At 52.8% G+C, this 25,246-nt stretch overlaps 11 protein-coding genes across 11 annotated transcripts; 5 read left to right on the top strand and 6 right to left on the bottom strand.

Annotated features, from left to right (window-relative positions):
* Window positions 1-11: 11 nt before the first annotated feature.
* Window positions 12-2,145, bottom strand: SAICODRAFT_120839 (DUF654-domain-containing protein). The gene is made up of 3 exons (XM_019165368.1): window positions 2,115-2,145; window positions 1,302-2,060; window positions 12-1,245 (listed from the first exon to the last, which is right to left on the bottom strand). The coding sequence occupies exons 2-3, from the start codon at window positions 1,987-1,989 to the stop codon at window positions 116-118; spliced, it is 1,818 nt and encodes a 605-aa protein (XP_019023989.1). The 5' UTR covers window positions 1,990-2,060; window positions 2,115-2,145; the 3' UTR covers window positions 12-115.
* A 341-nt stretch (window positions 2,146-2,486) lies between these two features.
* SAICODRAFT_30338 (uncharacterized protein) lies at window positions 2,487-3,212 on the top strand. Its single transcript, XM_019167655.1, has 2 exons — window positions 2,487-2,538; window positions 2,640-3,212. The coding sequence occupies exons 1-2, from the start codon at window positions 2,508-2,510 to the stop codon at window positions 3,068-3,070; spliced, it is 462 nt and encodes a 153-aa protein (XP_019023990.1). The 5' UTR covers window positions 2,487-2,507; the 3' UTR covers window positions 3,071-3,212.
* A 260-nt stretch (window positions 3,213-3,472) lies between these two features.
* On the top strand, window positions 3,473-6,096 carry SAICODRAFT_7484 (ribonucleoside-diphosphate reductase large chain; the record flags this gene model as incomplete). Its single annotated transcript, XM_019170949.1, has 2 exons — window positions 3,473-3,491; window positions 3,545-6,096. 2 exons carry the CDS (start codon window positions 3,473-3,475, stop codon window positions 6,094-6,096), a joined length of 2,571 nt encoding a protein of 856 aa, XP_019023991.1.
* Window positions 6,097-6,564: 468 nt separating this feature from the next.
* SAICODRAFT_30340 (uncharacterized protein) lies at window positions 6,565-7,513 on the bottom strand. Its single transcript, XM_019167656.1, has one exon. The coding sequence runs from the start codon at window positions 7,475-7,477 to the stop codon at window positions 6,941-6,943; it is 537 nt and encodes a 178-aa protein (XP_019023992.1). The 5' UTR covers window positions 7,478-7,513; the 3' UTR covers window positions 6,565-6,940.
* Window positions 7,514-8,044: 531 nt separating this feature from the next.
* SAICODRAFT_19251 (uncharacterized protein) lies at window positions 8,045-9,564 on the top strand. The gene has a single exon (XM_019166069.1). The coding sequence runs from the start codon at window positions 8,141-8,143 to the stop codon at window positions 9,419-9,421; it is 1,281 nt and encodes a 426-aa protein (XP_019023993.1). The 5' UTR covers window positions 8,045-8,140; the 3' UTR covers window positions 9,422-9,564.
* Window positions 9,565-9,642: 78 nt separating this feature from the next.
* Window positions 9,643-10,670, top strand: SAICODRAFT_65734 (P-loop containing nucleoside triphosphate hydrolase protein). Its single transcript, XM_019170173.1, has 3 exons — window positions 9,643-9,780; window positions 9,834-10,375; window positions 10,428-10,670. Exons 1-3 carry the CDS (start codon window positions 9,703-9,705, stop codon window positions 10,504-10,506), a joined length of 699 nt encoding a protein of 232 aa, XP_019023994.1. The 5' UTR covers window positions 9,643-9,702; the 3' UTR covers window positions 10,507-10,670.
* SAICODRAFT_19253 (uncharacterized protein) lies at window positions 10,605-13,849 on the bottom strand (the record flags this gene model as incomplete). Its single annotated transcript, XM_019166070.1, has 2 exons — window positions 10,605-13,385; window positions 13,801-13,849. The coding sequence occupies 2 exons, from the start codon at window positions 13,847-13,849 to the stop codon at window positions 10,648-10,650; spliced, it is 2,787 nt and encodes a 928-aa protein (XP_019023995.1). The 3' UTR covers window positions 10,605-10,647.
* A 171-nt stretch (window positions 13,850-14,020) lies between these two features.
* On the top strand, window positions 14,021-15,094 carry SAICODRAFT_25415 (aromatic compound dioxygenase; the record flags this gene model as incomplete). Its single annotated transcript, XM_019166856.1, has 2 exons — window positions 14,021-14,098; window positions 14,159-15,094. 2 exons carry the CDS (start codon window positions 14,021-14,023, stop codon window positions 15,092-15,094), a joined length of 1,014 nt encoding a protein of 337 aa, XP_019023996.1.
* A 420-nt stretch (window positions 15,095-15,514) lies between these two features.
* On the bottom strand, window positions 15,515-18,223 carry SAICODRAFT_25416 (uncharacterized protein; the record flags this gene model as incomplete). The annotated part of the gene is made up of 1 exon (XM_019166857.1): window positions 15,515-18,223. One exon carries the CDS (start codon window positions 18,221-18,223, stop codon window positions 15,515-15,517), a length of 2,709 nt encoding a protein of 902 aa, XP_019023997.1.
* Window positions 18,224-18,541: 318 nt separating this feature from the next.
* Window positions 18,542-21,812, bottom strand: SAICODRAFT_19256 (uncharacterized protein). The gene has a single exon (XM_019166071.1). It carries the CDS (start codon window positions 21,591-21,593, stop codon window positions 18,693-18,695), a length of 2,901 nt encoding a protein of 966 aa, XP_019023998.1. The 5' UTR covers window positions 21,594-21,812; the 3' UTR covers window positions 18,542-18,692.
* A 787-nt stretch (window positions 21,813-22,599) lies between these two features.
* SAICODRAFT_7492 (uncharacterized protein) lies at window positions 22,600-25,140 on the bottom strand (the record flags this gene model as incomplete). Its single annotated transcript, XM_019170951.1, has 4 exons — window positions 22,600-23,994; window positions 24,055-24,419; window positions 24,474-24,942; window positions 25,006-25,140. 4 exons carry the CDS (start codon window positions 25,138-25,140, stop codon window positions 22,600-22,602), a joined length of 2,364 nt encoding a protein of 787 aa, XP_019023999.1.
* Between the last annotated feature and the right edge of the window lie 106 nt (window positions 25,141-25,246).

A 25,246-nucleotide genomic window follows, 5' to 3' on the forward strand; every position in this document is an offset into this window, starting at 1 on the left:
TGTGGCAGACTGCGAGACATCAGACCGCGTGATTAACGATTCGTATTCCCATGCTATGTTTTGTAGCACTTTTGCTGTTTCCCTGTACCTATAGCTAGGCCTAAGTAGTTATAGATTATTGCTGAGTGGCATCCTCATCGGCCAATTCAGCCTCTTCATCCTCCTCGAAGTCGGAAAACTCCTCATCATCGATCTCATCGTCCAGCGCCGCGAAACCCAAACCCTCGCCTTCCGCTGCACCCCGATCATCACCCAAGAACATACCTCTTAACCGCTCCAAAGTCCTTCCAAACAACTCCGCACCTGCAGCACCCTCCTCCACACCCTCATTAAGCGCATCCTCGACCTCCTGCCTTTGCTGATCGGTCGCACCACCTGGGAGGAGGGACATGAGCAGGCTCATCAGACCCTGTGGAGAGCTCTCGGTGGATTGAGAGGGTGCGACGCGCATGTCGGCTTCGTATGGTGAAGGGAGTGAGTTAGCAGGTGGTAGAGGGTCCGAAGAAAGACCGGGATTCTGAGTGATGGAGGAGGGGAGGTGGGTGGTGAGTTGTGGAATATCGAGCAGAAGAACATGACGTGAGACGTTCTCTGGAATTTCGTCATCATGTTCTCCGATAGCTTCAGTCACGACCGAAGGTGCGGTACTGAAGCTCGAAACAGCATTGGACAAGAAGGCCTTCGCTTCGTCACTCGCCCACAAATCCTTCGACCGGTGTACATACAGATCACTCAACAATGTGTGCAACCTCGTCGGCGGGGCGACATCCCACGGAACTCGTGCGCTGACAGCATGCAACAACTGCGGTACAACCCAAGGGTAATCCTTAATCGCTTGTTTCAACTCCTTCTCACTCGCTTCGTGGCTCTTCTTCTGAGCATTCGCCAAACTCCACCTCGCCAACGCCCCAGTATACGCCAAGTTCGGCCGCCCCTTCGCTCGGCCAGCTGCCATCTCATACTCGACATACTGAAAGAACCATTGCCATTGCTTCGTTCGTCCGGCGGCGAAGTCGATGGCAAGACCCATTCCGTATGGATCGTTGTCTGGTGACAATGACAGCACGAGCTTCTGGAACTCGAAGGCTGCGCGGTAGGTTCCACGACGCATGAGGATCGCGATATGTCTGTGCGCAGCAAGGTAAAAAGCGCGATTCTCGACGAATTTGAAGGGAAGGCGAGCCGTGCCGTTGGCAATGTTGAAGAGGGAGTGCAGAGCACGATCGAAAGTCCACAACGCACGTTCTGTACGTAGAATGTTAGCCAAAACATTGCTTCTGAAATCTTGCCAAACTGTATACCAATCATCTCTCCGGCCTGCGCATGATCTCCCTGATGCTTCAAAATCTCTGAAACCTGCAACAGCGTATCCACATGGAACGGATTCAGATGCAACAGGTTCACTAGGTTGTTCGGATCATAACTGTTCACGCACATATAGAACTGCCTCTGAACATCCTGGTATGTCCTCGAATGCGAGAACTTGAACTCCATGACGCCGTCATCGTGTCGCTCTACGATCTCCATGCCTAACCCACCTTTGATGACGCCCGGCCAGTTCTCCTTCGGTTGTATGAGTATACCTTTCTTTCCTGCAGATGCGGAGAGAGCCTTGGCAAGACCGCGGGGAAGCTGCCCACGGATTCGAGGACGGGCAGGACCAGCTTCTGGACGGTCAGAGTTGACAACCTTTGAGCCGAACATACGCTTCATCTCAGCTTCCGCGTCGAGACTCTTACTGTCGACGGACCAGAGATCATGACTGGATGAGCCAAGTATCGGCGTAGACGTCTGTGTTCGCTGGGGTGTCGAAGCATCTGAACCGTACTTCTGGTTGATTGCACGGAGGGCAGCATCGATATCGTCCTCATCATCTGCCGGCGGCGAGGAAGGCACTGCTGCCGCTTTACCCTTTGACTTCTTCTTCTTCTTGTTCTTCTTTTTGGAGGGCTTTGGTGACGGTTCTGCGATGAGGTTCTCTTTGACCATGGTCGTAGCTGGCAGTACCTCCGTTGCGTCTTCATCGTCATCGTCATCATCGTCGTCACCTTCGTTGAGCTGTACACTGAGTTAGCAGTCGCGTTTGGTCAACGCATTTATACTCGACATACCATTGCGAAGAGATTCTGCGCCTTCGGTGCAGGAGTGTCTTCCTCTTCCTCCTCCTCCGATCCCGAACCAACAGGTTCATCCTCCACAAGGAGAGCAAAGTCCTTTGCCTTTTGCGCTTTTCTGATCGCTCTCAGACTCATGCTTGCAGTCGCTTTTGTCTGCCGTTTAGAGTCGAAAAGTTCGTGTACGAGCTCTTTGATGACGTCGGCAGCTGTTGCAGAACGTCCAATTTGGGACGCGCGTTTTCACCGGCATCACCCAAGTTGATTTTGCATGCAGTTTCCAATGGACAGTCCACACTAAGAACCTCGACCCCTGTAACTAGAAAAACGGTGCGACAGAACCGCAACTTTTACTTAGAACAACAACTTTTGCAACGAAAGCCATCTATAATCATGGCTGACCGTCTTAGAGTCGAGGCTGCTTGTGAGTGACCTTTGCCAGATATCTTGTGCGCTTTCTTTACGAGATTCGGCGTAGCTCCTCGCTGTTTGTACGTGGATCATGTACTGACTTTTGTGCGACAGCCCTCACGATGTACGCGTCTTACTACGAGGACTTGGCCACCTTGGTGGAGAGCACCCCCGTGGAGGCCTTTGCTGCCTCCAACTTCATCTCTCAGTTCCGCAGGACTCAGGACAAGTTGGCCGACGCCATGAAGCCCAGGAAGAGGAAGGCCGACGGCGAGCCTCACGCCCCCTCCGCGAAGTGGACTCCTGAGAGCACCGAGGCGCTGAAGAAGGCCATTGGGAAGCACGGTAACGAGAGCTGGAAGGAGGTCGTCACTGAGTTGAAGGGAGAGTACACCAAGACTCAGGTCTACGAGAAGGCCAGGAGGTTGGGCTTGACCAAGCCCGTTGCGAAGAAGGAGAACGACACTGCTGAGGATAACGGCGACAATGAGGAGGGAAGTACTACTGGAAGCGACAGTGACTCCGAGAGCGACCCTGACGCGTAAAAGACGCGTTGAATGACGTCGAGATGGTGTTATGATAATGGCGTAAGATCGAGTGTTTGGGTATTTTAAGGCATGGAAAACGGACAAGGCTTAATCAAGATACTTTACGGAACAAAATGAGACATAATCCTATACCTCCTGCTTCCATTATCCTCGAGGACTGGTTCGATCCAAAAGTCGTGTTGTGAATAATATTACTTTGCTCTTTTGGGTTTGGCGGCGAACGCGCTTTCGTTACTAATTAGCTTCCCTCTTCGATTCAAAACCAGAAAGGGCCCCCGGACGGAAACAGAACACCAGACCACGACCCTCGAAGGACGAAATCATACCCAAGCACTCCTATCGTCCATCAGAGTATCGTTAGCATCTTGCCTTATCATTCATACATAACTACAGATCACAATGTTCGTATACAAGCGAGGTATGTACTGCTCTTTTTTGACGCGTCGACGCGTATCTGACCCAATCACATAGATGGTCGTAAGGAGCGCGTTGCTTTCGACAAGATTACTGCTCGTGTGAGCAGACTATGCTATGGTCTCGACGCGGAACACGTCGATGCTGTCTCTATCACTCAGAAGGTCATCTCTGGTGTTTACCAGGGTGTCACCACCGTCGAGCTCGACAACCTTGCTGCCGAGACTGCAGCATACATGACCACCAAGCACCCGGACTACGCTATCTTGGCTGCTCGTATCGCGGTTTCCAACTTGCACAAGCAGACCAAGAAGGTCTTCTCTCACGTCATTGCTGACCTCTACAACTATGTCAACCCCAAGAACGGACGCAGAAGTCCTATGATCTCTGACGAGACCTACCAGATTGTCATGAAGCACGCTGAGGAGTTGGACTCTGCTGTCATTTACGACCGTGACTTCAACTACAACTTCTTCGGTTTCAAGACCCTCGAGAGGTCCTACCTCCTCCGTATTAACGGCCAGATTGCTGAGAGACCCCAGCATATGATCATGCGTGTTGCTGTCGGTATTCACGGCTCCGAGATCGCCAAGGTCATCGAGACCTACAACCTCATGTCCCAGAAGTACATGACTCACGCTTCTCCTACTCTCTTCAACGCGGGTACTCCTAACCCCCAGTTGTCTTCCTGTTTCTTGGTTACCATGAAGGATGACTCCATTGAGGGTATCTACGACACTCTTAAGACCTGTGCTATGATCTCCAAGACTGCTGGCGGTATTGGATTGAACGTGCACTGCATTCGCTCCACCGGATCTTACATTGCTGGTACCAACGGATCCTCGAACGGTATCGTCCCCATGTTGCGTGTCTTCAACAACACTGCTCGCTACGTCGACCAGGGTGGTAACAAGCGTCCTGGTGCTTTCGCCATCTACATGGAGCCTTGGCATCCTGATGTCTTCGAGTTCCTCGACCTTCGCAAGAACCACGGTAAGGAGGAGGTCCGTGCCCGTGACTTGTTCTACGCTCTCTGGATTCCCGACTTGTTCATGGAGCGTGTCGAGGCCAACGGGGAGTGGACTTTCATGGACCCTAACGAGGCCCCTGGCTTGCACGAGTGCTACGGTGAGGAGTTCAAGGCTCTCTACCAGAAGTACGAGCAGGAGGGTCGTGGACGTCGCACCATCAAGGCCCAGAAGCTCTGGTACGCCATCTTGGAGGCCCAGACTGAGACTGGTAACCCCTTCATGCTCTACAAGGATGCCTGTAACGAGAAGTCCAACCAGAAGAACTTGGGTGTCATCAAGTGCTCCAACCTCTGTACCGAAATTGTCGAGTACTCCGCTCCCGATGAGGTTGCTGTCTGCAACTTGGCTTCCATCGCTCTTCCCACCTTCGTCGAGAACGGTGTATACAACTTCCAGAAGTTGCATGATGTCACCAAGGCTGTTACCCGCAACTTGAACAAGATCATCGACGTCAACTACTACCCCGTTGAGGAGGCGCGTCGTTCCAACATGCGCCACCGTCCCATCGGTGTCGGAGTGCAGGGTTTAGCCGATGCTTTCTTGGCTCTCCGCATGCCTTTCGAGTCTCCTGAGGCCAAGAAGCTCAACATCCAGATCTTCGAGACTATCTACCACGCTGCCCTGGAGGCCTCCCATGAGCTTGCTTTGGAGGAGGGTCACTACGAGACTTTCCCTGGATCTCCCACTTCTCAGGGTGTCTTGCAGTTCGACATGTGGAACGTTCAGCCTACCTCCCTCTGGGAGTGGGAGACTTTGAGGGAGAAGATCAAGAAGGATGGTGTCCGCAACTCCTTGTTGGTTGCTCCTATGCCCACTGCCTCCACCTCGCAGATTCTCGGTTTCAACGAGTGTTTCGAGCCCTACACCTCCAACATGTACTCTCGTCGTGTCTTGTCTGGAGAGTTCCAGATCGTCAACCCTTGGTTGTTGAAGGACTTGGTCGAGATGGGTCTCTGGTCCGACGCCATGAAGAACCGTATCATCGCCGAAAACGGTTCCGTCCAGAACATCCCGTCCATCCCTGCCGATATCAAGGCTCTCTACAAGACGGTCTGGGAAATCTCCCAGAAGACCATCATTGACATGGCTGCCGACCGTGGTGCCTTCATCGACCAATCTCAGTCTTTGAACATCCACTTGAGGAACCCCACTATGGGTAAGCTCACCTCCATGCACTTCTACGGCTGGAAAAAGGGATTGAAGACCGGCATGTACTACCTCCGTACTCAGGCCGCTGCTGCTGCAATTCAGTTCACTGTCGACAAGAGCTCCATCACTGATGAGACTCTTCGTGCGGAGGCTAAGTACGCAACTCCTTCCAAGCCCAAGACCATCGCCAACAACGGTCTCCCTAACGGCGATGCCCTGACTGAGAAGGTTGGTCAGTTGAACCTTGGTAACGGCAACGGTGCTGCCGCTCCTCAAGCCAATGGTGACTCCAACGGTGAGGCTTCCTCTTCCAAGAAGACTGAGAAGCCTGGAGAGGACGCGTCTGAGCAGGATGTTGATATCTACAACTCCAAGGTCATCGCTTGCTCCATTGATAACCCTGAGGCGTGTGAAATGTGCTCTGCATAGAGGGTGAATTAAAAGAGAGTTTGTGCTTGTAGTTCTTATTGTTATCTAGGGTCATCGGGTCACGGTTCTTGGTTTCTTATGGGGTTATCGTTTGCTTCGTTTGTTATAGTTTAGCTTGACATTTTTGCTCTAATAGAGGTTCATGAACTTAATTTTGCTTTCCGTGTTCTCACGTTATCACCGTACGCACGGCGCCGGCCAGTCAGAGCCGCAACGTTGCGAGGAGGCATCTGTGTCGTGTCGGAGAGGTCAAATCACTTCTCGGCAACGAAGAGAATCTTCTGATCGACCGCTATGTCTGTGTCGGGTACTTCCCTTTTTGGGATTAATATGTCCCTACAACGTCGACAGACCTCGATCGCGAACCCAGGTTTTCGGGCTCCTCGAATTAGCCGCTGGAAAACACACAGTGATACCTTCACGATGATTCTCGGCAGATGCTCTCTAGTAGAACACTGCCTGATCAGGCTGCACAGTGAGCTCCTGCCGATCGGCAGCTTTTCATTCCACTCCACCAAGAAAGCTGAGTTCAATCCTGGGAGCAACACATACCCTCATCACTACAGTCCGCGACATCTCACACACACCGTGGCACCTGGCAATCCCATTCACCACCATTCTCCTCCGAACAGCCACAACCCTCCCAATAGCCATCCGTGTCCGGTCGAAGCCTGCACAAATGTAAGATCTAGCCAATATAGAGAAAACAAAGGACTTACCTGTTGGCTGTTCATCAAGTGGTACGACAATAATGATGGCACACGTGACACACTACATTTCTTGTTTGCCGATCTCATGTTCATCCAAAGTGGCCTATCGATCACGGACCCAACTCATGCCTCCTCTACGGCGCCACATTCACCTTCAGTATCGTCCTTGCAACTCCCTGAGTGGAAACCTCATCAACAGGCTCCCACGTCATCACATTCCTCCCCTCCACTGCCCGCTTAAACTCATCAATACCCCCTCCAACCCCAAAATAAACCTTCTTTGCAGCAACCAAAGCTTGTGACCCCAAAAGACAGCATCCATTCAAAACATCTGTAAAGGCTGGTAGAGAGTTGGGAGAGTAGATTGTCTCTGACGCCAGAAGGACACTGGGAGCAGGGTTCATGTACCCAAGCATTTCTTCGCCCCAGCCACCGCTTAGGAGGGTGATGTGGACGTTCTTCATCTCGAGGTCATTCAGGAATGCGGCCTTGTCCTCGTCCGTGACGTCGATTTCACCTTCATCTTCCCACCCCCCTTCCTCCGCGCGAGAAAGTGCCCATGCCAAATACATATTCGGCACTGTAACATGCTGCAAGACCGAAGCATTATAGTCCTGCAATGTCAGAGACAACGAGTGTCCCTTGACAAGTGCTTGATGCAACAAATGCATACTCGGCAACGCAGACCCACATCCAAGCTCTGCGACCCTTGCCGGGAACGTCAGTGTGCCCGCACTGATCTCCGTCGATAGATACCGTGATAGGTCGATCGAACACTCCCAGGTCTTGAAACCGCCTTCGTATACCCCAGGAATGACATCGTCAACACCATTGAGTGCTTCTTTCGTTCGCTCATCCTCTTCTTTTACATCATCCATGTCCTCCTCATGCATGAGTTGTAACTTGATATCCCATAGCTCGCGTTTTGGGATTTGTGCATCTGTGTCGGGGATGTTGAGGGTAGAGTAGTTGAGCTTGTGTGGTAATCTCGCCACAAACCCCGTTAAGTCATGGACCTGGGGTGTAAGTGAGGGGACGGTTGAGGCCGGGCATGCAATGGAGAGTGAGGAGGTGACTGAGGCCAGTTGTTCATTCTCATCAATGTCGATGTCCTCGTCAGCGAAGTTAAAGTTGAAGGTGGAGGACATTTGAAATTTGGGTTGTGTTCTGCGCAGTCGCATAAAGTTCCGACTTTCGCTGTTTGTGTGGGGTAACCCGGACACTGCGCCTGACGAGACCGCATTCATCCCCGGCGACCCTCCCCATCCATTCCTGGGTTCCGATCATCCTATTTCTTCTGCGAGATCATCAATTGATCACTTCCTACTTCAGCAATGGGTCTCCCGATGTATCGCTCCCCTTCGCCAGAGGGCTCTCCTGAACCCAAGCGGACTCGTCTGGATGAACGGGTTAACGAGGAGATCAATGGCACTTCCGGCGTGCGTCGAAGCCCTTACGGTTCGTACTCCGACGCTCTCCGCCACGGACAAACCATGATCAGATCACGCTCCAGCTCAAGGGATGCTCGTCGCCGTACTCCTTCGACCTCCGCCATCCACGACCGCGAAGGCCGCGTCGTCTACACCCGCGAACAATCTCGCATGTACGAACGCTGGATGAGCGACGAGCACCGCCGTCTTGTATCCAGAGACAGTCCTGATGCCGAAGTCCTCGAAGGTGCATTGAGCATCGTGAACGACAACAACCGTCTCCGCGGATGGGATCATAGACTTACGGAGGAGGACGCAGCGAGGGTCGCTAATATGCGGCCCTCTGAAAGGTTCGACACAATGATCCGTGCGGCGAGGATTGTGTCGGAGAGGAGGGCGCTGAGGGGGTTGACGAGTTCGGGCCTCTTGCCGATTAGTCCTGCCGATCGTGCGGAACAGCACGATGCGATTGCGGATATGCTCTCCGAGATGGAGCCATCTCCTCGTGAAACTGCCGACATTGAGGAGCTCAGAGCTGGTATCCGTCGGCAGCGTGAGAGTTTGCAGAATATCGAGACGCGTCTGCGTGAGGAGAGGGCCGCGCGCAGAGTTCTTCTCGCTCCCGCTCGACGTCCGACTCCGCCGTTCGTTACCGCTGCCAGTTACGACTCGGGAGCGCAGGCTGAGCACAGAACCACTTTCTCTTTCAGCTTCTCCCAAAGCGAACGTGGTGTCAATGCGGAATTTGAAGCAGATGACGGCACCAGTCCTACTCCAAACATCCCCGACCCGGGGCCTGAGCATGAACCCATCCCAGCTGCAGCTAACGTCTACAACCCCCCTCGTATCTTGCTCTCTCCAGTCCCCTTCTTCCGCCTCTTCTCCTCCATCCACCACCTCCGTCGTCAACACCGCGACCCCACCATCGGTACGCGTGCATTTACCCTCTTCTGGCGTTTAATCCAGGACGTCAATGTTATGAGTGGGAGAACACCGATTCAGAGAGCGTTGGCGGAAGAACTCTGTGATAGCTTGAATGAGATTGAGGGGTTGGAGGGGGAAGTGCGTGCAGAGGTGCTGGCGCTTATTGCGGATCGGGTTGAGGTGGGGTGTCTGGACGGTCCGGAGACGGAAAGGTTGGAGTCTGAGGAGGTTCTTCCTGGAATTGCTCTAGTTGGCCTTTAGGAGAAGGTACAGGGTGTCTGAAGACGATGTAGGACGGAATAGTGTCAGGTTATGATGGCTACTGATTCATTGAGGGATGTGTTTCGGGGTGTTTCTTAAGTTTTATCGATATCCAATATACCACTTATCCCATTGTGACCGCCAACTCCAACAGTTCTCAGATTTCGTCGTCTTTTTCCCCGGGTTCAGATGTCCCTCCAAGATGACCGTGCACTGCAGCCGCTGCGAAAGTCGGGAAGTAAAGCCGTACCCCACATTCGCATGACGACGAGCTGGCAGTCATGGAGACTATCGAGGAATTGACAGGGCACTTGCTCCGTGTCGCAAAGGATCTTGATCAATCCAAGCGCTACCTCGTGGTATGTACGGCGTACCCCGTCAGTATAATCTCCCTAACCATACCCACTGGCAGGCCGTCGCAGGCTCCCCCGGCTCCGGCAAGACCACAATCGCAACCCAAGTTATCCGCAAAATCAATGAATACTCTCAAGCAACCTACGACGTGGACATGGCCGGCTTCGTCCCCATGGACGGGTTCCACCTCACAAGAGCACAACTCGACGCCATGCCTGATCCCATTGCGGCACATGCCCGGCGGGGTGCGCCGTTCACTTTTGATCCGCATAAGCTGAAGAAGCTGGTGGAGAGGCTGCGTAAGCCGATTGGGTCTACCGCTATCACTGCACCGTCATTTGACCACGCAGTCAAGGATCCACTGGAGGATGATATCCAGGTCTTGCCGACCCAGAGAATCATCATTCTCGAAGGCAACTACCTCCATCTCAAAGACGAACCATGGTGTGAAATCGCAGCTATGATGGATGAGCTGTGGTATGTTGACGTGGACAGGGACCTCGCCAGAGAACGCCTGATCGCAAGACATTTGAAGGCGGGATTGGCGGATACCCCAGAAGCAGCCGGAGCGAGAGCAGACAACAACGATCTACCAAACGGGTACATCCCCTCAGGTTAAACCTTCCTTGGTCAAAGCTAACCAGCTGTACAGTGACTACATCAAAGCTAACGCCGTCAAACCGACAAGAACAATCAAAAGCGCACAAGACCCTCGTCTGAAAGAACAGTAGATCCAAAGAACTGATATAATCGTACACTCTACAACCTCTAAAAATACAAAGATGCTATGAGCATGCGACGTAGCCAAAAAAACGCCGACTATCCAAAAGCCATGTCCACAAGTGTCAAAAATCGTCTCATGTATCGTATCCTCACATCCTCCTCAATTCAACCGCCGCTTTCCCGATATCTCCATCCCCATCGTCATCCTTCTCATTCGGATCCTCATCTAACGGATCAAGTGTCAACCCTGTCCCAGCCCTCAGCCTCCCAAGTCCATGCGGCCCATGCTCATTCCCAATACTCCTACTCCTCCCACGACTTCCCTCCTCACCCGGACTATGCACCCGAATCTCCGCCAACTCATGCATCCCCGCCGTCGCCGCCGCATCAGACTCCGGCCGTCCCCTCATACTCGGCGTCTGACTCGTCTCACTTCCCTTCCTCCCCCTCGCACGACTCCATCGTCTCCCTAACCTCGAATGTGTCGAACTCCCATGCGAATCAGTCGGTCTCAGACTCAGACTACTCACACTCGCCGAATCATGGCTGCGGAGGCCAAGACGTTCCTGTGCACGATCGATAGGTTGCGAATCAAACACCAAACTGGCATTATCCTCATACACATCCGCAAGCTCATTCGCCGCGACAGCATCCGACGCGCCAAACGTGTAATCCATCCGCTTTCCACGATTACTTTCATGACTATGGATACTCTCGATATCGCTCGCTCTCGCAGGCAATGGCGCACCACGCGGACTGGTGGGGAAAGCCTCCGTAAACTCCGAGTTATGGAGATCCTGTAACTCCCTCTCAACAGACCCAATCGGTGCCAACGCACGCTCCGAAGTCGGACTCTGCACAGGACTCGACGGATGACGCGTGGGACTTCCAGTCGGCGTACCAGGACTAATCCTGATATCCGGCACCGGTGGCGGCAAGCTCGAACTATCCTTCGGCGTAGGCGGCAACTCAACCTCCTTCCCCTTATCCTCCTTCTTCTCCTCTAACATCTGCGGCCCATGCATATTCACAATATAAAACGGATTCAACTTATCACCCGCCCCCGGATCCCCCCCAGCAATCCCCAAATCCAGGATATTATTCCTCAACGCACACATGAACTTATTCCTCCTCTGCGCTCTCAACGCATCATTCTGCCAATTCGATTTATGATTGATATTGATCGTGAGTGTCAAATTCCCCAATGCCGGCATATCCTGAACCTCAATCACGATCGTAGGCGCATAATCCCTCTTCTCTGCCCGCACAAAGTCCAACATCCGCAACCTCAACGCCTCGATCTCCTCCAACGTCGTACCAAACTTGACTTGTAACTTGACTGTCTCGGACATTTCTCCCGAGCGTTTGATATTGTGGATATACTTCGTGTTGAGCAGGTTGTTGGGCGCTTGGATGGTGCGTCCATCGAGGCGTTTGAACACGGTTGCCATGAGTTGCATTTCTTTCACGATGAACTGATCACCGTCGATATCGACGCGGTCGCCGACGTCGAAGGGGTGTTTGACGAACAAAAAGACGATGGATCCAAGGACTTCTTGGGCTGTTACGGAGAATAGCCAGGACAGCGCGAGAAGGGTGGTACTCGCACTCGAAATGGTACTCCGGAATTGCGCATTCAACAATCCCAAAAAGACCAGGAGCGTGATAATCGCCACCACAAACGTAAGCACATTATCCAGCTTACTCACAGCCGAATCCACATCCTTCAAACTGCTCGTGATACTCTTCCTCTCCCTTCCAATCTCAACACAAACCTGCTCCATCTCCTCCCTCGTTAAGTCTCCATTCATGTCCTTATCAAACATCGCAAACGCACGTTCGGCTTCTTCCGCATCCTCAAAGACATCCGCAAAGTCCTCGAAGTGGAGAGCGTCGTTTTCTGGCTGCTTGAACGAGTTGAAGAAACGCCTCGCTAAGCCTTGGGATCCGGCCGTCGTGATGAGCGCTTGCTGAACCATCGCTTGAGGCGAAGTCAACCGTGCAATTTTCCCACCCGTAATCTCCGACAACGGGTTTAACGCAACGTCCGTAACCTCCCTCAACCCCCTCCTCGCCTGCCGTCCCACGTTATAGAAGAACTGACGATTCGGCGTCATGGCCCCAGTCGGGAAATAATCCTCGTCCTCCTCGAACGAGGGCAAGACGGTGCGAGACCTGACCCACAACTTCGTCAAGATATTCACCTCGAACTTGTTCAGCACGATACGATCCTGATAAGTCCGTTGATGAAACGAAATCGCAAGGAGCTGAATAAATATCTTCTCGATCAAATTGAGGATCATACCAATAAAGATCGCGAGGAGGATGTTGTTGATGATGGACTGGTAATGCTGTGTTCCCCGCCCTTCCCGTCTCGCTCGTGGATTCTGCGTCATGATGGGCAAGAAACTCACGTAACAACTCAGACTCCAACAAAACATGGTCAAAGCCAACTCGATCGCTCGTACAGCCTCGATATACCTCGCTGCGGAATTTGTCCACAGACCAACAACCTCACCCAATACCGTCGGCAAGCATTTAGCCACGATTTTCGAGCCCCATAGCGAGAGCCAGATGATTTCCCACCATACACCCCACCACAAAAGTCGCACACCGCCAATCGTCGCTCCGGTCTGCGCAACACCACCGGCCAATGTCGGAACCAACAATAATATGGCGAGTGGCAATATATAAATCGCATAACGCGTCACAATACTAAAATGCAACACCCACGCATACCACCTCCCCAACCTCGTCAACGGCCTCCGTGGCGGCTGATACGCATTCGGATGAGGCACATGCGCAGGATTATTCGCATACCGATCAAACGTTTCGTCGGCCTTATTGAACGCCACACCCGGCTCATTCGCCTCGTCTGCGTCCCGAGCTGTGGATGAGGAGCGTCGAGGTGAATTGTCGTGATCTGACGGTACCATGTTCGGTAGCTATAGAGAAACGACAGTGATGGCGATGGAGATCAGTGAGATGGAGATCAGTGAGATGGAGATCAGTGAGATGGAGATCAGTGCGATGGAGATGGACGCTCGTACTTCAATCAGTGCACGTGCGCTAATGCAGTCAACCGTCCCCCTCCGCTGAGACGTCTCGCTCATCCTGCACTTCTAGAACTGCCGTCGGTAAATCAAGGCGAGATCTTGGCGAGTAGCGTTCGTTACCTTCGATTTAAGCCGGAAGAGGGACCCTGGGTTGACACCTCCGAGAGTCTTTCCGGTGTTGTTCCGGGTGCGTTGACCTCGGGACTGAACTTGAGAGGACGTTGATGTACGGACGATATGCGTTACCTAGGCCTTTCCCTAACAACCGTTCACTGAAATCATCCCAGTGAACCATCTCGAAGTAAATGTCAACAATTTCTCCACCGGCACACGGACGCGGCACTTGCGCTCGGTAGATCTCAAGGCTCCAATCCGCTCCCCGCGGGGCAGCTCTAACCACCAGAGCCACTTATAATTCGTCCAACTGTCACCGAAAGACTTTGTAGCAACTGACAAACAAACCATCATGGCCGAACCCGTTAAAGTCAAGGAAGAGCAGAAGAACGCTACCCTCCTCCCCAAGGAAGATGCTCCAGGTCCTCCGGTATGTACTGCTTGTTTGTGTGATCCGCGATCCACAGCTGATCCGCGCCTCTATGCGTAGCCCAACCTCCCCAAGCTGTTGGACATGACTATGGAAAACATCACCGGAAACACCAAATTGATCAACTCCCTTAACCCTAACCCCCGCCTCAAGTTCCTCCTCGAAAGCCTCGTCCAGCACCTCCACGACTTCGCGCGCGAAACAGCCCTCACAACCGAGGAATGGATGACAGCAATCCAATTCCTCACAGAAGTCGGCCAAATCTGTTCCCCTACCCGTCAAGAGTTCATTCTTCTCTCCGACACCCTGGGTCTCTCAACTCTCGTCGACGCAATCAACCACCCGAAGCCTCCAGGCGCAACCGAGAATACTGTATTGGGTCCCTTCTTCACCGAAGACGCCCACCACTTCTCCCACGGAGAATCCATCGCTTCCCCCGGAAAGGGCGAAATGACCCTCGTAACCGGCCGCCTAACCTCCCTCGACGGCACCCCAATCGCAGACGCAACCGTCGACGTCTGGGAAACCGATGAATCAGGACACTACGATACCCAATACCCTGGTCGCGACCACCCCGATTGTCGTGGTATCATCCACACTGACACCGATGGGATTTTCCACTTCAAATGTGTCAAACCTGTGTCGTATCCAATCCCCCACGATGGGCCCGTCGGAAAGATGCTCAAGGTCCTTCAAAGACACCCATACCGCCCCGCCCACCTCCACTACAAAATCCAAAAAGACGGGTTCGACACACTCGTTACAGCACTCTACATGCGCGGCGACCCCTACGAGGAATCCGATGCAGTCTTCGGCGTGAAATCGAGTTTGATCGTCGACGTGAACAAAATCGAGGATGAGGAGCGGGCGAAGAAGTACGGGATGGACGTCAACGATTGGTGGATTGATAGGGATTTCGTGTTGGTTCCTATTGAGACTGCGGAGAAGATTAGGAAAGAGAATGTGGAGAAGGCTATGGCGAATTTGAAGATCTGAGGGACTGGGGATGGCTATGGGGGTTAGGATGACCTCTATGATATGTATACCGTACGTATGAAACAAACTCTCATATCTCATTCATCCGTCTAACTTGATGTCCAATTTTTATCCACAATGCTGTCCGTAAGCACATGCTCCGTGAAACCCTCCCATTCAAATGTCGATTCTATTTGCAGGATAATCAGAAAACTCCAGGATCCAAACACCCCGTGGCAATGAGCGTAGCAGACGCGCGAGGTATCTCACGTCACCGAATATCTTATCCTGCTGGCCGGCCGTAACTGCTGTTGTCCAGCATTCGCGAGCTTGAGGCTAAGCTGGATGCCAAGGGTAAGGCCGGGTTGAGCCCCGGAAATCGTACTTTACGCCATCATTGTCAATCATGTGTTCACCTCGAGTACACACTTCTCGAACCTCTCAATAGGGTCTGCTCCTCCTGAGAAGTTGGGACCCTAATGAGGATCCCTTCGGATCCGATTTGACATCCTTTGGATCCGACGTCATTCCATTCTTGTCCCTCTCTTCCAGCACTCTTTCGATCAAGTCCCAATCGTCCAGCTCGCTCTCTTCCCGTCTGTTTTGTAACTCCCGATCTCCCGGCTTTCTCTCTTCCAGCTCCTCCTCTTCAAAGTCCCAATCGTCTAGCTCGTCGCGGTGCCTTATAAAGGGCACCTTTGGAACCGATTTTACGTCCGCAGTGCAACGGCGAGGCTCGGGCAAGACTGGCGCGGCATTCCGACCCTCGTCCGTTGCCTTCCATCGCGACCAAGGACGCTCAAGGGGGTCGGAGGGAGGTACAACAGGGTTGAGAGGTTCGGGCTTCACATGCTGAGGCGATGCATGTGCGTGGTTGTCGGTGGCCTGGGCACCGCCGGGCGAAGAGTCTTGCCAGGGATCGGTCCGCCCATACCGAGCTCGACGAGGTTGAAATCGGTTCAAGTCAGGCCGGCAACTGCGCATGTCCAGCTCCCCGCGTAGGTTCTTCTCAATCACCCACTCTGAATAGGTAATTTGTTGCCCAACATGAGCAATAATATGATGCAAGGCCGCCTGGACCTTTCGCAGGTGGTGTCCCGCCGGCGTGCGATTGCGGTGTCCGTCAGGCCGTGACCACAAGTCAAGAACCCGCCAGATTTGGGCAAAAGCTACTTCGACTGGGTGCCCCTTGGCGAGAGTCTCATCGGATGTCCACGCTTTGGTGGTTGCATCGTCCTTGACGACTGGCAGAGGCGCCAAGGCAATGGTTGTAGGCGCTAGCTGACGTTCTTCGCCAAGAGGTTTTCCCTCCTCGGAAGCAACGGCAAATGCTTCCTTATAATCCTCCTCAAACACGATCTGGTTCCCTACCATTTTCGTGATAAACTTCATCTTATCCTTTTGGTGCCTTTGCCGAATGACCGGTTTGACCACTAGAGAGACAATATTCTTCCATAAGCCCTGGAGAACTCGCGCGTTGCGTTCCCAGTGAAACCCCTTCCTTTTCAATTCCTGGTAAATCATCGCCGACACGGAATGTCGCAATAACCCATGCGTCTTGATATCGAATCGGACACCGGTTTCGATAATGTCGTTCTGCAGCTTTATTATAGGAGCAATAGAACTCAGACCTGTAGAGTCTTTATTCCTGTCATACGCTTGGATCACCGCTGCATATGTCAAAATATTTGGCGTGATTCCTGCCTTTATCATTAAGACCCACGTCCTTTCAATGTTACGGATATCACCCCTGAGGCCTTGAAAGAAGGTGTTGAAAGTCACCACGTCAGGTCTCATCTCGGGAATGTCTGAGCGAAGCATCGAAAGTAGGATCCGGACTGCAAGTTTCTGGTACCAGTCGACACCGGCAAACCTCTTCAGAATGATGTTTGGAATGTGGTTGTTCATAAAAACCGAGCCGAAGTTTTCTTTGAGTGCAGCATTACTAGACGCTGCAAACGCCAACTTAGCATATCTGCACCATACCCTCCACAAATCTCGGGCGGGAGCCTTAGCCTCAACCATCGCATTGATGGTTAAGCTCATGATCTTGATGTCCATTTCCAGTACTTTGTCAGGCGTGAAGCCCAGACCTGTTAGGTCCACCTTGAAAGCCTCCAAGGGTTCAGTGTTGAAAATTTGCGCTATGCTGCGGAGTACTTCCCTGGATCCCTCACGTCCATTCTCTTTGATGTGCTTGTGTAGTAGGTCCAATATGACGCTCCTGCATCTTTTCGTAATTTTTCTGCCGGGATATCCCATGTCAAGCATTTCTCTCAACATTCGAAGGGCATCGCCAATGCGGGTTTCACGGAGGTACGCATTGATGAATAGAAGGTATGTATAGCGATTCGGAGACACGTCTGATGCACGCATTGTCGTGAGAAGTGCTTCCGCAGGACGGAGATCTGAGATCCGAACGGCGGACTCCAACATCATATTGTAAAGATACGTCGGATTATCCTTTATGCCGCGTTGCTCATTGGTGTCATCTTCTTGGCTGTGTTTCAAATCCCGCTGAAAGAAAAGTTTAAATCTCCTTGTCGCATTGGCTATGTCTCCCATATAGAGATACATACTGGCCAATTTTGCATGCTTCCAATCCATAGAACTGGCCATATCCTTAGTCATAGCCCCCATCCTGTCCAGGCTATTCAATGCCATTTCCGCAGCTAACAGTCGACCAGGTGTAAGACAGCTGTGGAAGAGGGAGTCATAATATGGAATGCTTCCCATGGAACCATGCCAGTAGGAGAAGACATCTGCAGCTTCTTCGTGAAGTCCGGCATCATGAAGGCATTCGAGAAGACCTGGCAAGTGCAAATCAGGTGGTGGCTCTTTGTGATGTTCCTTGAATTTGACGAATGCTTCGTATACCTTGGAAAGAAGATCAAGACTTGATTCTTTCCCCAGTTCTGAACACATGACATCGAGCTGATATATCCACGGATCACGGCTGTAATTCTCCTGCCGTGGTCGCTCAAAGTTCTTCAAGGCCTTTCTGGCCAGGTTATCGGCCTTACCGCTCAGTCCTAACGTCCGCCTTTGCAGCAAAGGAGCACCTGAAACTATCACTGTTCTCGTCGCATTCTGAGCACATCGCGCAGCGAGCCGGGCTGAACATCTTATGCAGATGAATGTCCTGAACATGTACGGCTATTGCTGATCGGAAGCGTAAATATGAAGCTCCAAAAGCGCTTTGGAAAAGAACGTACCCGCAAGCCCATCAATGATTAAGCGACAAATGCCTGTATACTTTCGCCCAGCTGCAGGGAAAACGAGAAGTCCCGACGGAATACTTTGGTTGCTACCGGTATGTATTTGGTAGGTTTCTACCTGGCTGTGTGCAGGGGCTATCAGCACGTGCAGATAGCAGGCAATATGGCCAGTTGCTCGAGGTCCCCGCTTATACTTTCTAGCCAAGTCCCTAGGATAGCGATATACAGTGTGTGTAATTCGTGATATTTTGCTGCCCACTCTATGGGCGTACCCAAGATCTAACCAAAAAGACAGATAACTCCGATATATAGCAGAAGATGCCCAAGAAGAAGCATGCGGTATCTCAGATACCATGAAAAAATAGAGAAATTCGTACCACCAAACATCATCCTGAAAGCACCTACAAGAAGACGGGTGCCCCATCAGAATCAAGCCTATCGACCTCAGGCTTCTGCGGACTGCCGACGAACGTGCTCTGCCTTGAGCTCACCGGCCGCTTCTTGGTGAACTCAACTAGCTTTGCCCGCTCGGTCATACGAGCCGCGGCATCACTCGATCTCTTGCTGTCGTCAGTGACTGCAGAGTACCTCGAGCTTGCAGGGACCGAGAACGCAGGGCTCAATGGGGTTTCCGCATTCGCAGTCCACACAGAGGTGGGACGAAGCGCCGAGATACGGGTAGCGACACCAAACTCGGCCTCATCCAGAACAGAGGATTCCCGCTGGATGTTCGAACCCGTCGCATCACTTCCCCGTCTTCTCCAAATCCTCTCCTCGCCATCCTTAACAACCTCAAACTCGTCACCTTCCACACTCAAATCATCCTCGTCGGCGCCAACCGGCCAAGGCAAGGAATCATTGCTAGGATCTGAATCTCCGCGCTGATGGACAGGCCGGACTGGGCTCTGTGCATAAGCCGCTGAATCATACTCGAACGAATCGTTGTCATTCGTGTACTGTAACTCCTTCCATGACCTCTCCACATCCTCCTCAGACGCATGATCCGAGACAGATACTCTTGTAGGTTCGCCGTAGTACTGTTCCTCCTCATCGTCATCCCCGGAATACTGTTCAATGAACTCGCCACTGCTCTCAGAGTATGTACCAATGGTGTTATCACTACCGGACTGCGCAACGGTCAGGCCACTCTGCTGCGTCTCCCAAGTTGGCAAGACAGCCTCGTTCGCCGGGGGAGTGATTAAAACACTGGGCGTGATCTGCCTCATCACGGTCGGCGCGGCAGTGATGTTCGTAATCGGCGGTGCCAAAGCCGAGATATGCGAGTCGCTCGAGCCCTGAACCAATTTCAACGTCGGGCTTTGAGGGCGGAAGATCTCATCCGTGGCAACCGTCATCACACTACCCGCAGAAGACCTGTAATCCGCCAAAGCACCCCAGTTCCTTCCAGCAGGTGTACCGGGCATCCATGACTTCCTAGCCTGTCCAAAGCCTGGCGGACCAGACATTCTTTCTGCTGACGGCACGACCGGGCTACCGTGTCCGACACCGTTAGCGATCGCAGTGTTGATGGTCAATGCAGTTGGAGGAGGCTTCGTGATCGGACTCGAACTCTTCGGACTTGACAACAAGATCGGCAATGGAGAAACTTCATCACCCGCACTGCTATCCGACACACCCGCGATAGAGCCTTCCCTCTCTCCATCATGCCTACTCTCACTGCTGACTTCAGCCACAATGCCAGAAAGTCCACTGGTCGACTTGAACATGCCCAACGCGGAGAGTCTTCTGGGCTCATCCCACATCTTCTCCTCTGCAATGGGCCACGGAGCTGCGTCATCACTTCCCATTGGCTTCGAGATGTTGGACTTTGAGGCGCGAGGTGACACCGTCTTCTCGGACTGTGTCCTTCTGCGCTTGAAGCAGCATAACCAGAGCAACAATGCGCCGATGATGAAAGCCAAAGGCAATGCAACACCCAACCCAATAGCAAGCTTCTTGTTGCTGTGTCCACTGCTAGTGGCAGCGACGGTGGCGGAGGCAGAGGGTTCGGCGCTAGTGGTCGTTGTTGTCGTGGTAGAAGCGCTGACTGCATGGACCTCGAAAGTCTGAGTGGAAGAGAGATCTCCCTCAGTGGCAGTCAACTCGATGCTCAAGTTCGACGCATCATTCGAAGGAGTACCAGAGAGCGTGTTGGTACTGCCATCGAACGACAACCATACGTCACTCCTCTTACGCTTACTGGACGCGCTCAAAGTAGAGATATCCGCAGTCAACGTAACCTCGGCGCTGCTGAGGTAAGTCGAGTTGATAGTGAAGTTGAATGGCTCTCCAATTGTCGCGTTCATCGCTGGGATGGTGGTCTTAAAAAGCGCGTCCTTGACAGAGATGTTGACCGCGATTTGTACTACGTCTGCGAAAACGTCCGTCACTTGAATCTGAACCAACTCGCTCGTCGAGTTCTGAAGCGCAGTACCAGAAAGCGTAATTGTGGCATCATCGAACTCGATCCAATCAATCCCGGTCGTATTCGCCGTAATCGTGGAAATATTCGACTGTGAGATCTCAATGCCATCCAACTCAATTGTGCTGAACGGAATGGTAAGGTTGAAAGCCTTTCCGACGCTCACATTCTGCTCATAGGTCGTTTGCGTCAACTCGAGCTGATGAGGACCGACCACAATCTCGAATTGTGCCAAACCACCCGTGAACCCAATATAATCCGACGCGATGAGGTTGATGCCGAAGTACTGCGGTGGTGAAATGCCGGAGTTGACAACGGGTGCAGTGCCGTAAAAGGTAAGGGAAGAGGAGTCGAAGGAAAGCCATGAAGGTAAGGGCGTGCCATCTGATGAGGTAGCGTAGTAAGTAAGAATTGAGTCGTCGGATGTGAAGGTGTTGTTCGCGAATTGGAATGAGAATCCGGTGTTGGGGACTAAGACGATGCCTCCTTCGCCGTTGACGGAGCCCGCGCCGTTAAGCTGATGTGATAGAGGCGCGTAGAGGACGGGTCCAGTGTTGTTGGAAACGATGAACACGATGGTGTTTGTTGCTGATCCTTCTGACGTCGACGCGGTGAGGTTGAACGTGTAGTCTGCGACATCCGATGCTGATGGTGTTCCGGAGAATGTACGCGTCGAGCTGTCCAATCCCAACCATGATGGTGCGTCTTCCAATGTGTAGTTGGCACCATCCGCTGACGAGAACGTCTGTGCCGAAAATGTGAATGAGAAAGGCTGATCAATGCGTCCTACTGGAGGAACTTGTGAATTGACAGGGTAATCGAGTGATGGTGCTGCCGATGCTGCAAGAGCGAACAGTGCAACGAAGATGTATGCAAACATCCTGCTGGTGTATATGTTGTCGATAGCAATTGCTGCGAAAAGAACCCGGCAATGATCTCAGATCAATGCACTCCCAACCTGTGAGAGACCGAAGCGTCCGGATATAAAGCAAGCGAAACGGGATTCACGTCAAGGAATCCTCCAGTTGTATAGTAACGACCGGCGTCGAAAGGTAAAAGCGCGTAGCCAGACGGGCAGAGAGGAAGTTGAAGAGGGTTCAGCCGACGGAAGCGGACAGGCTCCTGGTCCAAATCGATTTCCATAACGTCCATGGCTTGCTGGGCTTGGGGTCTGAGGGTTGCTCTAGCTGGACCCCTCCTCACATATCGCATGAGCGCGCGTTGGACGTGCCGGGACGTGCTGGGATTTCACAGCGAACAAGGCAAGGGAGACGAGATAAACTTGGCCCCAACGCATGCCTGAGCACAACTCTGCAAGGATTCTACCCGAAATACAGTGCAGCCTGTACCGTTCTGCCTGCTCACCGAAGCTTCCTCGCTCGGCCTCATCTCGATCCGATCTGCCTTCGCAGCTGTTGCTGTCACCCCTTCATCAACAGCGTGCAGATATTACTGACATGGGTCCGTGTTGACACCCGACCCGTCACCCAGCCACCACACCCATCCATCCCGGTCCTTTGACTTCAAATTGCATATCTGATCTATGTGAGAACATCCACCATAACCCGTGTCCACAAACTCTGCGTGGACCCCGCCTTTCGCGGACGAGGTGTTGGGAAATGGTTAATGAAGCAAGCTCTCAACAAATTATCAGCGGGCACCGAAATAGATCACTGCGTCGACGAGGCTCGTACTCCCGCCAGAAAGTGCTACACGGGCCTCGCGTTCACCGAAACTCGCTCCGTGCCAAATTACTACGGCCCAGGACGAACTGGGATCCACATGCGCTTCATCAATAGTATATAAAAACTCCATGCTACTGCGCCGCTCTATGAAACTCAAGATAAGAATATAACGCCGAAAACGACCGATCATGATGCTGTATGCTAATGCCTCTTCGTCAAATTCATGCTCCCAAACCCAAGGCCACTACCCCCGACCGAACTCGTTTGTCCAAACCTGGGCCCCGCACCACCAACACCAACAGCAACACCAACATCACTCGCTTTCTTAGGCGTCCCCTGGCCCGCCAACTGGAACACCGTACTCCCAAACATACTCTCCAACCCACATCTCCCCTGCGCCTTCCCCAAACTCTCCCTCCTCGCACTTGCACTTGGATCCATGCCCTTAGGCAACCCCAAACTCATATTCAAAGAACCCATCCCCCTCCTATGCCGCCTCATCTCCTCCTCCCTCTTCTTCCTCCTCACCTTCTGCTCCACCAACCACGCCGTATGCCCAACAATAACATGGTGAACCATAATCCCCACACATATCGCACAACTCGTGATATTGAAGCCCATGCTCTCCGCAAACACCGTCTTCCCGACTAGTGCGTCATAAGCGTACCCAAACGCCGCACCAAGGAGCGTGATAACCTCCATCAACCACACCCTCTGACCAACCACTTTGGTATCACTGATTTTGACCGTCGCAGCCGCCAAAAGACCCATCACACCAGCTACACTCACAGCCCCCCACATCCGCGTACAAACCCCAACCCACACGAACCCCGTACACCCCACCGCCACCCCGGCCCTCAAAATACACACCCACCATGGCGTCCGCCTGCGTACACTCTTCACAGCCCGGACAATAACGGGTTCGTCCTCTAACTGCAGCGTACTGCCAAACAACCCCTCCAACCCCGTCGGTTTCTCGGGTGCGAAGAACTTTTGGGGGGCAAGTGTGGTGTCGGCGTCTTTGGTTGTCTTTGGGGTGGGAAGGAAGGGGTTCGAGGGTGAACCGAACTGGTGCTGTGTTTGTGCCCCGAAACCTGGGGCCCGGATAGGCACCTTCCCGTACGGACTAACTATATCAACCGGCAGCGGATTATTACTCCCAGGCCGATAATGCTGGAACGGGCTCCCATTGCTGACTGGTTGCTCAAACACCTTGGCCGTGGGTGGTGGTGAGGGATTCCAATCCATCGGCTCAACGTCCGTTCTGATTTTTGGCCGACTCTTGAAGGGGGTGGGAATGTCGTTATCGGCTTCAGCTGCTGCGTCTGTTGAGGGAAGGATGGGGTCCATGGATCGGGGGACGGTGAAGTTCGGGTTACGATCTGAGAACCCTGGGGTGTTGAAGGGCGCCGATCTCGCCAGTGGCTCGGCAGGCAACTGAGCGAGCTTTGTCGGACTCGCTTCCGGTTCTCGTTTGGCCGACTCCGCAAGCGCCTCCGCAATAGGCGACGAAGGAACCTGAATATCAACACTATCCTTCAACGTAATCTTTGCCGGTAACTGAACCTTCAACACGTTCCTCGACACAACCAAAATCTATCCATGTCGTCAGCAAACGTCCTCTTGACCATCCCCACTTCCCGTTCGTATACGTACCATAATCGACACAACCAAAAACCCCAGCGAAACCTTCGCATACACCTCCTCATCCTCAATCCTTACCCACTTCCCTCCCAACACATGACTCGACACCAACCTCAACGCATGCAAAACCGCCATACACTTGATATTCTCCCGTGTTCCCACAATTTTCGCGCCTGGGATTCGTTCTGCCGCGAGCCATTTATAGTTCCAGAAGACGACAAAGGTGGAGTAAGGGGTGAGGGTGTTGATGTAGCGACGGAAGAGGGCGAGGGCGGTCGGGGAGGTGAGGGGGATGGAGGAGGACCAGAAGGTGGGGAAGTCGAGGACTTGGGGTGGGATGTGGAGGGAGGCGAGGTGTTCGCGGGGGTAGTGAATGCCTGTAGAGCGTCGTTAGTCGGGATCCAAAAAATCACCATTGGAAGTCGCTGTACCCGAAAGATACCACGCCAACATCACAACCGTAACAACCCACCACCCAACCCCTCTCACAACCCAAACCACCGTCCAAAGTGCCCTCACAGCCCCACCCCTCCCTCTTCCCTCCACCTCCCCCTCCCCCTTCTTACTCCTCTCCAACCACCCACCCACAACACTCGCCTTCGCAACATAGTTATTCCGCGCTAATCTCTCCCTCACCTTCGGTGCGCACATTTCACATATCTGCGGATACCTCTCCTCCAAGTTCTCCTTGTACGCTGGGTATGCGGACAAATAGGTCTCGTAGTCTGGGTCGTCTTCGGAGGGGAGGTAGGAGGCTAGGGTGTGTGAGACGAGGGCTTGGTTTGTTGTGCAGGTTGTGCAGAAGGGGGATGAGAGCGGTGGTGGGGCTGTGGCCATGGATGTGGAGGCGAGGGGAGGGAGTGGTTTGGGTTCGGGGACGAAGTCTGCGATGTTGCCGTTCTGTATAGCGCAAGGATACGTTAGCATACGTGCCAAAGGATGTTCATCCGCTGAACGATATACCTCATCATAATGATTCACAGCATCACACTCCGGACACAACCACTCCTTCATCCTTCCCGGGCCTCGATCCTCAACTCTCGACGTCACATTACAATAGAAACAGGTAATAGATCTCGTCTTTCTGAAAAACACCATCCTCCCTCTTTCAAGAAACTTGGAAATTGTTGGTGTTTTGAGCTTAATTGGGTGGGTGCAGGTATGATGCGGTGTACGGCGGCTGGCTGCTCCCGATGAAACACCA

Source organism: Saitoella complicata (genome assembly GCF_001661265.1).
Source record: "Saitoella complicata NRRL Y-17804 unplaced genomic scaffold SAICOscaffold_12, whole genome shotgun sequence".
In the NCBI taxonomy this organism is placed as follows: Eukaryota; Fungi; Ascomycota; class Saitoellomycetes; order Saitoellales; family Saitoellaceae; genus Saitoella; species Saitoella complicata.